At 35.6% G+C, this 15,230-nt stretch overlaps 1 protein-coding gene across 1 annotated transcript in view; it reads right to left on the reverse strand.

Annotated features, from left to right (window-relative positions):
- The window catches only part of LOC106152443 (discoidin domain-containing receptor 2), a 64,403-nt gene extending 58,076 nt beyond the window's left edge, over positions 1–6,327 (reverse strand). Inside the window, exons 1-2 of the mRNA XM_013526022.2 lie at positions 6,312–6,327; positions 4,449–4,740 (exon numbers count right to left, since the gene is read on the reverse strand). Of these exons, the coding sequence (XP_013381476.2) occupies positions 4,449–4,575 (127 nt within the window). The 5' untranslated portion in view covers positions 4,576–4,740; positions 6,312–6,327. The remainder of the gene's footprint in view (positions 1–4,448; positions 4,741–6,311) is intronic.
- Positions 6,328–15,230: the final 8,903 nt, after the last annotated feature.

Consider the following 15,230-nt stretch of genomic DNA (forward strand, 5'->3'; position numbering starts at 1 on the left):
AGATAAGATAGCAAATGTGCTTGTAAATATGTATAAATATATCCAGTGGTAAGTTTAGAGAGCTAATTGTATGAAATGCCAGAGTAATGAAGTTATCCCGTCTTCCAGGGAATGAAACTGGCATTTAGACCAGGATGCTATTCCTGCACTGTGCAAACAGAGAGTGTTAAGAAAACACCCAGAGACTTCTGTGAACACAACACTACTACGTATAGAGAACATAGGTATGAAAAAAGAGTACCCAATGTGCAGAGACTGTGCACTGTACATGCAACGTAACTAAACTAGTTTGTACTATATGAATTCAGAGGGCAATGACACATGTTAGAACAAGCTTGCCTCAGAAACTTCTGCAATGATGAGTTTTTTCAAACTGATTTTATTTTCACAACTGAATCATTTTTTTCCTCCATATCACAGAGGCTGGCATTAGAGGCATCCTCACGCAATCACACCTCTTTTTTCCATACAAAGTCAGTTACATACATATCTATGCTCAGCTGCTAAAGTATCAGCCTCAAAAAGTCATGAATGAAAAGCTCCATTAGTTTTATATTAACATTAACTACGAGGTAATTAAGCCCTAGGCAAGAAACATTAAAACTCCACAACTCATGTTTTGTTCTTAATCTCTTGTATTCTTGATACAGGAGACCACACTGTGATTTCACATCCTTGAGAAGGCAGTTGAGGAAAAAAATGAAATTGGAGACTTTGTATGAAATAGCTAGCTCATTAATTGTTTTTCAGCATATAACAGGTAATAGTGGCCATTAATGATGAGCTCTTCCTGTGACTCACACAGTCTGTCTGATATAAAAAACCTTTTTTTAACTATTTTGGTAATATATCATACCCTCCTCAGAATAAAGATTTTATTGATTTTTCTGTTTTACATTTCAACATAATTCTCCATTCTTCTCTCTCTTCTATTCTTGTCTCTAGTATGTTCCTCCCCATCTTTTTTTATCTTCTGTTCCCTAATCTCTCTTTTCTTTTTGCTCTCTCCTTCTCTCTCTTTCTCTCCCTCTCTCTGTCCTTGAACAGACACAAGCCTACATAACCTAGTCCACAGTCTATCCACAGGATTCCTCCAGTGCTACAGAAGAGTGTAAGGTCTAAGGAAGGTTACATTTGACACACTGCTGCAGGTGGTGTGTACAGCATCTCTCCATGTCTCTGGGATATGGAAGGAAATGCCACTCTGACAACAATCTGGTCCTGCATCACATAACAACCCTGTACATACAACTGTTTATGTGTTCCCTATGTGTTCACCATTGTCTCTAAGAAAATGGTGTCCTGGATTTATCCATCTCTCTCTCCTCCTCCTTTTTCTCCTCCCATCCTGTGTTTGATAATGAGACAGGAAATAAGGGCTTCCTTCCTTTTCTCAGGTAGAAGATAAATCTTTATCAGTTTGGAATGACATCTTCAGCGTGAATCCTTTTTTTCAGAAGTTTTCATGGTGGCATCAACATGTAGCATACATTAATGGAATCGGTGATCAGAAGTATTTTCTTTTTAATTTGCCCCAACTCAAACGACTGTGTAACTAGATTTCAATGACTATGATTTTTTTTGACTGAAAAGCTCAATATTTTTCAATCTTTTCAGCCCAATCAACAAGATAGCAGTACAAGATGACACCTTTGGAGCTGTCATCAGAAAAAAAATGTAGTGATAAAATTTTAAAAAGTGTAGCAGAGCATAATCTCGTGATGGCAATCTCCGTGGCCAGTCAACTGGAACCTTAGTAGTAGTACATATACATAAGAGCGCATTCTCAACGAATTAAGCCAGGCTTTACAAAGCCGATGACCTAAAAATGGCGGACGTACATGAAAGAAAAACCGCCTAATCTTTTAATAGTCTCTCCGCCTCTCACACGCCTCCCCACACGTCGTCCCTGCGGGGTACAGTAATTAAATCTCGGCTCCGAACATTAATATTTCCGTGAATATCTCTGGTGATATTATCTCCGTAGATAGAAGATTCATTGCTGCTCTACGGGCCAAATTATTCCTTTTTCGTCTCTGTTTTCAAAGATAATAGAACAGAGAGCTTTTTTCCTCCGATCGCCTTCAGCTGCCATGCTTTCTTCACCACGAGTTTAACTGATGAGCATGCGCACTTAATATTTCTCAGGTAGCTTCCGCATGGCGAACGGAGACGCGATTTAATTACTGTACCCCGCAGGGACGACGTGTGGGGAGGCGGCGAGACTATTAAAAGATTAGGCGGTTTTTCTTTCATGTACGTCCGCCATTTTTAGGTCACCGGCTTTGTAAAGCCTGGCTTAATTCGTTGAGAATCCGCTCTAAGAGACTGTTACTACCCACTGGACATCAAAGCCCATGTCCTATCTCTGATCAACTATCTATAATCTGACCACTGAACAAGCTTGGGGGAACACAGTAAATGGCTCAATCCATTTTATCACCCAAATCTCTCCACACTGACCAGGACAAGATACATAAAACATGAGATGAGTGAGCTGTCCACTTAGCAGCAGGACCTTTACAAGATCTCAGATGACCAGGAGGATTGATAACATTTGACCACGCTGATAGAGGCTGTAAATTATACACTTAAATCCCCTTAACTAAGGAGGTGTTATGTGGGATAAGAGTTAAAGAGCTGCTCTGTGTAATTTTAATCCCTGCCCATTACATAGTTGGGGGCCCAGGTTTCACAGAAGAAAATAAGATAAAAAATTGGTCTAAACCTTCAGCCCACTTCCACCCAAGACAATTCTGTAATAGTCAGATGAAAGTGAAATAATAAGCTTTAAATAACATGAAGACACCAATATCGATTTATACCAAATACTGTTCTCCAACAGACAACTGCAGACTTATCCTGAATTGCATTAAAATTTTGAAAAATTTTGTACGATAGTTTAATCGAAATTTCGGCTGAATATGGCCTATTAAAGCAAGGGGATCAGAAACAACAGCCTATCTCTGCCTCATCAGTACTTTATAACTGGGGTGGAGCGGGCAGTTTACTGAGATAAGGAAATATTCCCACACTAGATACATTTGTGTACTTCATCCTCTATAAAAGTTCTGAGTTACATAACACCACCTATAATAATCATTATGAATGTAGATGTTACATGCAGATAATTATCTCAAAATATCCTTCTGGAAATTTTATCAATTAAAATTGGTGGGATAATGGCCAGGAATCAATTTTATGGATATTAGCAGTAGAATTTATATGTAACTTTAATTACTGTTATGGAATTACACTCTCATCAGTTAAATTGTGGTATTTTTACAACTGGTAATTGATAAACTGAATATTTTCACACTGTACAACACTCAAACATTTTAAACAAGATTAGATTACCACCAGAATTTAATTCATTATTATTTGAAATCCAGTGATAAACAACTCAATAAAAATCTTAGACTCCTGATCATGTTGCTCCTACACTGCAAGTGGTTAATAAAACCTCATTTTTTTCAGGTGTTGAACATCAGTGGACAACCTGTCTACCTTGACCATCATTTAAACACCTCTACTTTTTAAATAGTACTTTGTCCCCCTTTTAATGACTTAATCCATGCATCTGTATGGGAGGTCATGTTAAATGTCCATGCTTGGGGCCAAGTCACAAGTTATGTGACAGTCTTCAGAGGGCACAAATACATTCCTGCATGTTATTCCCTACTACCTAACTTAATGATCCACATACACCACACTGTCCTCTGCACACACTGTGGTCAAATAAATCCATTTTCTAGATTATTTTCTGGGTTATCTATTCAGTGATAAAATATCATAACCTTTGAAATGTTATAGAAAGGTTATAAATTTGTCTGGAAAGCATGTTTTATTTCCAGGATAAATCTTTACATAAAAAAGGGGATCTTTTTCCACAACATATCAGCTGAAGCTAGTGAAAAATACCTTCACTGTGATTCCAATCACAATGACGTAACTTCACATTTTTTAAAAATTTGAACAAAAAAGAAAGAGAAGGCTATTAAAATGCTAGACTGACCATTAACCCTTTCCTCTAATTAACATGGTCAGTTGAAATGATAAGCTGGTGAAAGACAAACCTATCAGGTAAACTGACCCTCAATCACCACAGCCAGCTAGGAAACATGTAGTCAATCAGGAGGTGGGCGGCTGATTACTCTGGACAGTGATGGATACTCTGCTGACCAGTACATTCTTGTCAACATTCCATACTCTCTCTTTCTCTCTCTCTTTATCCTGTCATACATACGTTCTCTCTACATTCCGATAGCAAGCAATCACTAGTGCAAAACATATGTATCTCAACAGCAGATTCTGTATTGTACATACACACTCTAGTAAAACAAAACAAGCTTCCTAACAAACATTTCTCTGTTATACATTGTGCATATGGAAACCACTTCACCATACAAACAAGTGCAGTTAATCCAAACAATACAAAAGTTACTTACCTAGTTCAAAAGCTTGACCCTGGCTGGATAGGAAAATGACCAGCAGTAAAAATGATACAATCCACTGTGTTTTCTGAAATCCCCCTTCCTTGCACATTTTGAAAGTTCTTGAAAAGTTCCTTGGCATTTTTAATAATCTCAGATATTCTCAGTGTAGTAAAATTTCTTGGGTTTCCTCTTCATTCATTGATGAGTAAGTGAATAAGTCCTCAGTTTGTGAAAACGATGATGTGAGATATCTGCTGCTTTTCCATACCTTGTGAGAAGCCTCAGTGATCCTCAGAGATTGAATCTGAAAGTAGAATGAGAAAACAGAGCTGGTGAGAGGAGACCACTTAGACTTGTCCGCCACCAGGGGAGTACAGGTGCCATATTGAGGCTATCAGGCGGAGGATGGGAGAGTCCATTAACACTTAAATATACCATTGATTTCCCTGATGTTTGGACAGTGATCCCGGTTAACTGTTTTACCTGGTATTTAATGAAACAATACAAGAAGATAGCAGAGACAATATTTTGGAGCAGGGGTTCAGAAATACAGCTGGACTTTCCCAACCAACACTCCCCTGCCCTCAGGAAGTCTCTATGGGCAACAGGGGATGTTTGGAAAGATATGTGACTGTGAAATACCATAATTACAGGTTGTCAGCAGTGCCCATTGAGGAATCCACAAATAAACTCCTGGCTAGATAGCCAGAGGGCAGTTAATCAGTCCCCACTGGTGATGTAATCAGCATAGGATAAACTCATGTCCTTAAAGTAGAGGTACAATACAATGTAACCATTAGCCTATTATACCTGTATATCAATTTTAAGGGCCAGGAAGCCCTTTAATTCATGCAAGAGGTATATATCATGGAACTGACTAAGTAGATCTGGAGAACTTTAATTTCCTATTACTGCAAACTCATTTATTTGCAATTTTCATGTTTCTTTTAAAAGTTTAATTCTAATTTTGTATAAATGCATCGTCATTTTTCAAAGGATAAACAATGCTTATTTTCAATAATTATGCATTTTCAAAACTTATCACACATATTTGACCTTAGTAAATATTTACTTAGTACATCTTAGATATGTAACCTTTTGTGAAATAACATGTTTATACAGGTGGATCTAGCAAGCAAGGTAGCTAGGAATAACACAACTTCATTTTTTTTCTATTCATTAAATAATGTGTACATATACCAAGAGCAATTTAAAGAGAAGGCAAACTATTTCCAAAAAATATCAACAAAGCCCAGGTTTTATGAATGAGCTGGGTTAGGAAAGGAAGTACTTGTATCTCACTAAGTGTATCTACTTCAGTTTCCACCTGGTCTCACTAACAGAAGTAGAAGTTATCCAAAGGTGTGAAAAAAAACAAAAAACAAAAAAAAAAACATATTACAAAATATTTTTTAAAGGTTCAAAATATCGACTCACTTAAACCATCATATTTTTAGCACAAATTCTGTTGGAAAGTCAATTAAATGATTGACAAAGTATCAAAAATATATCATCGATTATTTGATTTAATGGGCAATGTACACCACTTTTCATTAAATTTTTTAAAAAATTAATTTTACTGTTTGCAATGAAATTAAACACTGAAATCACATCCAATTAACTTTGATGGATTAATTCTTAAAGATATATTCATTTCGTTTCACAGATCTTTGCTCTGCTCGTTAATGAATTAAGATATACATCAGTTACCCTTCTCTCCTGATCATCATAAACAATGTATACCTATCCACTAATAACCCAATAAACAACAGATCTAATCAACTTGAGAACTGTGGTGTTGCTAACCCATGTAAAATTCAAGCTCATCTTTCCTAATCTGACAGTTTATGTATAACCCCGACTAAATTGACTTACAAGTATCAACCTGGTTCATAGCCATTAGCCAGTCTTGGTGTTACTGTATTAGTTTCCTTATATTTGGCAAATAATGGCCCGACTCACACCATGAGCCCACAGGTTTGTTTAATAACTGGTGCAGAGACTGTATGTTTAAACTCTGGTGTGTATTTGCAGTGAGATTACTCACTGTTACTCATCCCAGGATTTCCTACCAATAAATCTTGTACTTTATTGTAAATAAACAGTAAACCCATTGACACATTCTTTAAACAGTGTTGCAAACCAGAAAACTGTACGGGAAGTCACACTGGCTATGAGTTGAAAGGAAAAAAAAATCTCAAGCTATTATTATGTTATTTGATGATCTAAAAATGTTCTGACTATTTTGATAAAAAAATATCACCATTTACATCTGACTTAATTACTGTTTTGTTTACTGTTAAAAAACATCTATTGTTTATGGTTAAAGAAGTTATTTAGTACACTTGCATGCACCTTAATATAGAAATCTATAATCCTGTCTTGTGAGTCAAACACCCCACCTGACCTCTAGTGACACAAAGATTTTCTTTATTTGCACACCTTCCACCACACATTAAAGATTGGGTTGAAAATGAGATCAACAAGACTTGATTCTGAAGAGAGATTATACCCGGGGAGATTTGGAAGCACTTGAAGGATTTTTTTTCTAAAATCAGGATAATTTTACTTGCAAGTCACACTAACACCTGCATACAGCGATAAAACCTATTGTAAAGTAAATAAAGAAAGCTAAAAGCTTTGCTTTTTTTATAAAAAAGAAAAAAAAATGCTCTGAAGCAACTTAAGACTCATTATCCATTACAATGCAATTACTGTGACTAATAAGGACTACATAAAGACCATAAAAATTCCATCCTCTATCACAAAACTATGCAACAGTTAAGGTACACAGACACTGCACAAAGAACTGGGAGGAGTGAGTCTGCAACTGGGGGGAGAGGGATCTGTGATGGGGGGGGGGGGGGGATGTCAGAGAGGGTTATCTGCGAGTGGCACACTGAAAAAAATAATCAGTTGACAAGGCACAGATATAGATAAAGACAATCTGGTCACACCACCCCAGCCACACCTGTCATTATCATCCTTACAGAGAACAAACCAAGGTGAGTAGCACACCCTTCAAACAGCCCTTTATCACAGGAGCACTTAAAATGATGGAGGTTTTTATAAAAATGTCACTCTACATTGTGCTGTTGTGTGTCTTCTCCTCCTTTATCAACCACTTCAGACAGCCATGTTAATCTACCTCTTACTTCAAGAGGACTTAGAATAAAGAATGTCCCCACCAAGAATAAAGAAACTCTCGAGTTGATTCAGCAGAGACAACTTGACAGTGATTTTGCCGGATGAATTCAAGGTTATTCCATGTGATAAAAGTTCATAAGTGAATCAGGGAAGTTAATGCTTTTAGAGGAACAGACAAAAATTGAAAGAGGAAGAATAAAGAAAAAAGAGAGAGAAAGAGAGAGAATGTGGTAGTGAAAGCTGGCAGCTATTGTAAACCATTACCGTGCAACCAAAATAATTCCCCTCCCCAAAACCAACCCTGTCCATCCCTGTTCAGGTATTGTCATACACAGAGATACCGCCCCAAGTATAAAATACTTCAGACCACTTACACAATAAGACAGCTATGCGGAACCACTTCTTATCTCATATTTACAATTCTTTTACGAAAAATCATATATTCATTCATATTCCCTGGCCCAAACTAAAGCCCTAATTTTTTTTATAAATATAAAAACATAATTCTTGGTCTCATATTTGGGGTGAGAACAGAAAACCCACCCAAGCACCCATTTTCTAATTGAGGTTGCAAAGAACAGTTCATATGAAAGGCAATGCTCCATATCAAAGAGTGATTTATAAAAGTAAAAAAAACTCCATGCCAATCAGTAATCCAAACTCTGCCTTCGCTTCAGTCCTGTTTATCTCCTAGCACTGCTGGGTATCAGGTAGTCACCGTGGTGAGAAAGAGGACCCCCTGAAGATAGACAATCCACTTACGAAGTCTTACCGGCTGGGACTTAATCCCTCTGTCTGAGGCCTTAATTGGCTTCATTAGGGGGTTGACAGGTAGCTTATCTAAGCCAGTTATACCTGGACGGTTGTGTACATAAACACTGTAACCTTACTGTCAAAGTGGATTATGCTGGTAGCTGATCAGTAACTGTAGGGAAATTAACTATGATCATGGAGATAAACAAAGTAATAAATAAACCATTAGATCATAGCTGTCCAGACAGTTTTTAATATAACGAACAATGTGTTATGTAACTATGTGATTATTTTTATGCCCAGAAGGCTGCTCCAACCATTATATATACTCATTTATATATTTAAATAAACAACCAGAAGATAAATCAATTTTCTCAAAGAATTGTCCATTATTCTCCCTCCAGGCTCAGTCTAAAATAACAACTGATTCTAGTTAGTTGACCTGTTATCACCAAACCAGACAAAAATATCATTTAAAAAGTTATTTATAAGTTATGAAATGAGTTACACATATACTGTATGCAGATGACTTGGTTTTGATTTCTAAAACAAAAGATGGCTTGCAAACACTGTTGAATAAACTTGAGAGGTATTGTGAGAGATGGAAATTACGTGTAAACGAAGAGAAATCAAAAGTTATAGTTTTTCATAAATCTGGTAGAACTGAATCACTTAATTTTGTCATAAATGATAGACCAATTGAAATAGTAAAACAATATCAATACTTAGGGGTAATATTTACTAACACGGGATCACTAAAGAAAACTTTGGAAAATCTAAAACAAAAAGCCCTCAAAGCAATCTTTGCCTTAAAAGGAGCACTAGCATCAAATGAAATCTCCTCTCCACTCCTTACAATGTCACTCTTTGACAAAATGATAAAGCCCATACTACTTTATGGGTGCGAAGTCTGGGGACAAGAAATATTATCACAAAAAAAGATGACTTTGGAAAAACTAAATAAAATGCCTTTCGAGCAAGTACACTTGAAATTTTGTAAGTGGGCATTAGGTGTAAGGAAATCTGCCAGCAATAATGCTTGCCGAGCAGAAATGGGTCGCTTCCCAATATATTTGGACATAGTAAAATTAGTCTCAAAATACAGTGCTAGACTCCAAGAACTCCCAGATAACAGAATTGTTAAACAAGCATATAACAGGGAAAAAATAGAAAATGGAAGTAACTGGTATCAGACAATGTCAAATATTAAATTATGTTGGGAACTTAATACAAACAGACATAATTGCGAAATCCACAACTACCCAGATCTTGAAATAGAAATAACCAATGAAATAAAACGAAAATTTTGGGAAGAAATCCATAGAAATACCAACAACAAACTCCGCACCTACAGCAAAATTAAGAAATCCTATGAAGCTGAGCCATATTTGGAATTAAAAGTCCCTTTTACACATGAAAAAAATCTCTAGCCAAAATGAGGGTCAGTGACCACGAGTTAGAGATTGAAAGAGGCAGATATACCCACCCCAAAACAAAAATTGAGGACAGAAAGTGTCCTCACTGTAATGCAGTGGAAGATGAAGCTCACTTTTTTCTTGAGTGTACTACTTATAATCTAGACAGAGAAACATTATTTGCTGCCTTACCAGAGGTAAATGTGCAGGGTCTAGCAGACGATACACTATCCGCCCTATTAAATGTGTCAAATGAGAGAGGTGTGTCCGCACTTGTAAAGTTTATAAACAGTGCTATGAAAAAACGGAAGCTATCCAAATTGAGATAACACCTGGTATTATACTTTAACTTTATTATTACTATATACATGTATTTAAACTTAAGTATATTATAATTAGTAGTGTAGAGAGCCTATAAATGTACACTCATTTCATGTGCTCAATAAATTATTATTATTATTATTATTACTTTTTACCAAGTGTGACTGCCTTCCACTTCTTTCTGGACATTCAACTTAAAGATTCTCTGGCAATTGCGCCACTTTCTATGCTGACATCTGATATCTTTTTCTGTACTTTAAGTGACAGGTAAATGTCATGAATACAGAAAAGATAATTTCTGATCATTTACGTGATAAAAACATTTTCAACTCCCATGTATTGCATGTGCCAAGAACTTAAACGTTATCGCTGACCCATCTCAGGAACTATGTTCCGTCGTTTGGCCTTATCTGTGCTTTATTTCAAGGAACTCCTAACACATGTTACGCAAATTTACTTCAGGCAAATTATTTTTAAATGTTATCTGATGCATGCCATGTAAGTCTACAACTTGATTACATTTCATAAACCACAGCTTTTACACTAGACCTTTCTTGTCAGTTTGAAATGATACTAATAAGGATGTAAAAATGAAAATATAATTGATAATATCAAAATGGCTGAATGACTTTTAAAAAAAGTAAACTACTATATCAAAGATAAAAAACATATACATATGGATAATATTTTTGACATCCAACAATGAACTTATACCAAATACCACAATTATATATTTTTACATGATTTCTACATTAAATGAAAATTAAACTGTAATTTCAATTCTTAGACAGAAAAAGTGGTATGTGGTAATCAGCCAACTTAGTTTATGTTTTTTTAATATCAAAAGCCAATAAAAAAATCCAATACATTTCAAGAGACTGCATCAGCATTGATTGAAATTCTGAATGCTTTACAGGGGCGGATTTGGGCCATCTTCAGGGTCTTCCAGAAGACGGTCAGATTTTCAAGTTTAGATTGACGGGTATCTAATGTTTTCTGTCGGAAGACAGTCAAAATGGAGAATGGATCAACAAAGATAATTTGGAAGACTGTCAGAAAATATCTCTGGATCCGCCCCTGCTTTAATAAAGTCTTCTGGTGATATGTTTTAAACTTGATAAGATTAGAGATTCAGAACAGTTTGAGCAAGGCCTAAGAGATAGATTTACTTACATAAGACTGAAGTTACTAAAAGCACTCAACTTGCTTGCTTATTAATAATCACAAAAAGAACAGTGAATTGTGTGTAGACAAACACTGGTCTCTGAACCTATTAAATTCACTTCTTTATTATAATTCTTTCAGAGATGTTCTTAATGTCTTGCCAAGTAAAGTTATTATGTCACAAGGTTTCACACACAGAGTGTAACAGTAGATGCACACCAAGTGCGGTAAGTGTAACCGCTCTAACAGAGCAGAATGATGTAGCGATGTAGCCAGACTGAGAGTGACATAAATCAAACATGGTTCCGCTATTAAGAATATACTGGTTTACTTTAATTAGGCATCTGTTAGAAAATTAAGCTTTTTAATGAAAGCAGATGCGGGTAATGAGGGGGAAAGTACAGCCACACAAGGACTACCAGTATAGCAGAACATTATCTGAAAAAGATTAAGAAGATACTTACAGGGCATCTAGTGAAAGGGAAAAGAAGAATGCAAAAAGAAAAAAAAGAAAAGAAATTCTGCATCACATAAAAAAGAAGGAAAAGAAAACGGAAAAAGAAATGCTTGCCGTGTGGCGTTGTCAACAAGAACAGTAGAATAAGCCAGTGGCAACACAGCATAATCCCCCCAAGCAATCAGCTTATTGATTTGGGATAGAGAAAAATAATATAGCCACTTGATTGCAATACACCTGAGATGCAGCATGTAAATGCAGTACAAGACAGTTTATCACCCAGAACAACCAAGCTGATCAGAAAATGGAAAAGTCCTCTAGTGTAACAATGCATTCACTATATAGCACTCCTAATTTCTGTACAGATTGTCTTCTATAAGAAATACCTATCTGTTTAAGAATAACACATTTGCACATAATTAAGACTAATGACAAGGGAATTTTTTCTCAGCATGCAGTAGAGACTTAGATGTACCACAGTATAACAGGATTACTGGTTTTTGTCTCATCTTGCTCAGCTCTGGCTCCATACACTTGTGTGAAATTTCAAATGTATAAAAATCTTGTATTGAGGCAGTAGATGCTGTATAGTACCCACATCTTGTTTATACTGAGGCTGAGCAGCTTGGTGGAGAATATCCAAGAATATAAAGATGAAAGTATGTTAGGTATCTGGTTTGTGCTGTTTTATTTGTACCTTATTCATTTGGAGCCTTTACTTCAGATATTGAGCTTAGCAACACATTTTTTTCTGAATTTAATTGTATTTAGATATGACTAAAAATATGTGATTTACGAAGGCAAGATGATATATTTTCATTTACTGCTCTGTCACAAATACAAACCTTGTACTTTGTAGAACAGTAACAGCTAATTCTTTTACAGGCCAATTTCATGCACAACATCCAAGGAAAAACCAGATAATGTATTAAAACAATTACATTTACCTGCCTTCGTTCATCACTGCTGCCTCAACTGAAAATAACAAGCTACATACAGATAATCACCCGACTTTTTCAAACCTCTTTTTTTTCAAGATTAATCAATCCTTCTGACTCACAAAAATATACTCTCCAGCAAAGCACCACATGACTTTTCAACCATTTCAAGCATCATATTTACGTATTGCTAAAAATCATAATTTTTTTGTTGGAAAACTATAAATTTGTTTTGTTCAAATTTTCAGAATAAATATCGTACCACTAAGTCTGATACACTTCTTCTGACAGACACAGAAACAAATGGATCTCATCAAAGGTCATTACCATAATGGTCATTACATCAACAACACAATGTCCACTTAATTCCCTAACTGACCGTGGCAAACGGACAGCAATGATTAATGATGAGTTGGCCAATACTAAAGAGCTTTATCTCTATACAACATGCAACTTATACTTTTGAATAATCTCCATGATTTCCTTAAGATTGGTCAAAGATGATTTTGACTGATGTGGTGATGATTACATTTTTGTTTATTGGGATATAAGGAGTGGTTTCCAACCATAAAACTATTTAAAGAAATCTGAGAAGAATACTTTTTAAAATTGTACACCTTGAAGTATTTTAATTGCATCTACACTTGGAAGGTTTTTAATTGCAGAACATGTTGCTAATTATCCATGTTTAATCATATTCCACAGACTTCTGACCAAATCCAACTCATTCCTTCTTGAAAGATATACCATACTAGTACACCCTCAAGTGGAAATCTTTAATTACTCTTTATATTTGGTACCATACAGTATAATAAAGGCTTCATTCACATGCAATGTCTATTTTCTAAATTCTATTTTCTATTCGCGGTATGTTTTATGATCACGGTCTGTGCCCTGAATATCCCACGGCGTAATTACTGGCAGCGCGAGCCAGTTACTATAAGTAACTGGCTCGCGCTGTCAGTAATTACGCGGCGGGATATTCAGGGCACAGACCGTGATCATAAGATAGCGCGAATAGAAAATAGATTTTTAGACAATAGACATTCCATGTGAATGAAGCCAAAGACTGTCACCCATGCAAGTGCACTCCATATTTAATCATTATGCAGAATTATCCTGATTGTGTTCAGATGTGAAAAAAATAACAATAATAAGCAGTACAACACAAGCAATAATGGCATGATATGCTCATTATTCTGAGTAAATTTCTAGATTATTCTAAACTTACTAAAAACATCAAAAGGATTTAAAATCTATAGAATCAAAACTTTTAGATATGAGCTTAGCACTCCTTTCACAAAGAACTTTAATACCTTGTGCCAACATTGCAAATCTACTCAAACACGTAATATTCAATAGACTTTTTTTTCCAAGAGCTATCCCCTGTCCCAGTCTGTATGTTACCACTATTGCAAAGATATAGAATTAGATTGTCTTTATCAAATAAGTAGCTTAAAGACGAGACAAGACAAGACATTAGTAGCATTGCCACATGTTCTCACACCTAATTAGCACGGGAGTATTATGCAAATTAGATATTCTAATTAGAGAGCCTGTCATCAAGCACTAGGTCGCATTGGAACAGTTAGTGTTTTCACACATAATTAGTGCAGTTTTAGAGCAACTGATATAAATAATGCACAGAAGTGGGCAGCTATTAACTCTTAATGAAATGGATAAGGAAATGAGTTGTTGTGGTAAGTTTTTCTCAAAGAGAGAGTTGTCTACAAAGGTATCTACATATGGACATTGCTGTTAAACTATATGAAGTATAAGGTACATCATGCTTTAGCAAGGAGTATGTAAATGTGAGATACGCAGTGTGTCTTATGCTTAAATGCATCTGATGTAACTTATACCCCAGCAGATGTCTAGAAAACAAAAGAAATAGACATGGTGGATTTCGCTTTTATGCGTGATGCACATGTGCAAGATACACTACCTCTGAGTCTATTTTACCAAAGCCCACAAGATTCTACATGCATGCTTTTCATCAGGTTCCGAAAGATAAAATTGACATGTACCATATATCAGTTTCATATTTTATTGTCCCCTAAATATGTGAAATCGGCACATGCCGCACTTGTTGTTTATCATTATTATTTTTGATCATTAAGTATTAAAAAATACATTTATAGTTCTATAATAGTAGGTGTTCTAATAAATATGGAATGTTAGATATGTAAATTTGAAAGCACCATGTGATGAGAGAGAGAGAGAGAGAGAGAGAAAAAGAAAGAGGGAGAGAGAAAGAGGCGGTGCTGTGGTTAAAGGAGGAGAGGAAATAGGAGGGAAAGTCTACCTCAAGTTCCTGATTTCTCTGATACATGATTTCTGCAAGCAACGTATCTATTTTGCAACTATTTAAGTATACACCTTTAAAAACACGCTTGAAAATAAGCTAACCTGCATTTTTGGTTTTCTGTTCTTTTCTTGAATATTCTACCTGTTATACCGAACAATTCATGTTATTTCACAATGCCCTAGAGACAAAAATCAACAAAGATATCAACTTAATTTTAACAAATATTGATTTCAATTTCATGGATTTTAGACACTTACAATAAAAGTCGCTGAAATCACACTGGAAATTAAC

The sequence above is a fragment of the Lingula anatina genome, chromosome 3 (assembly GCF_051362555.1).
Source record: "Lingula anatina isolate TDL-2025a chromosome 3, LinAna3.0, whole genome shotgun sequence".
Taxonomy (NCBI): domain Eukaryota; kingdom Metazoa; phylum Brachiopoda; class Lingulata; order Lingulida; family Lingulidae; genus Lingula; species Lingula anatina.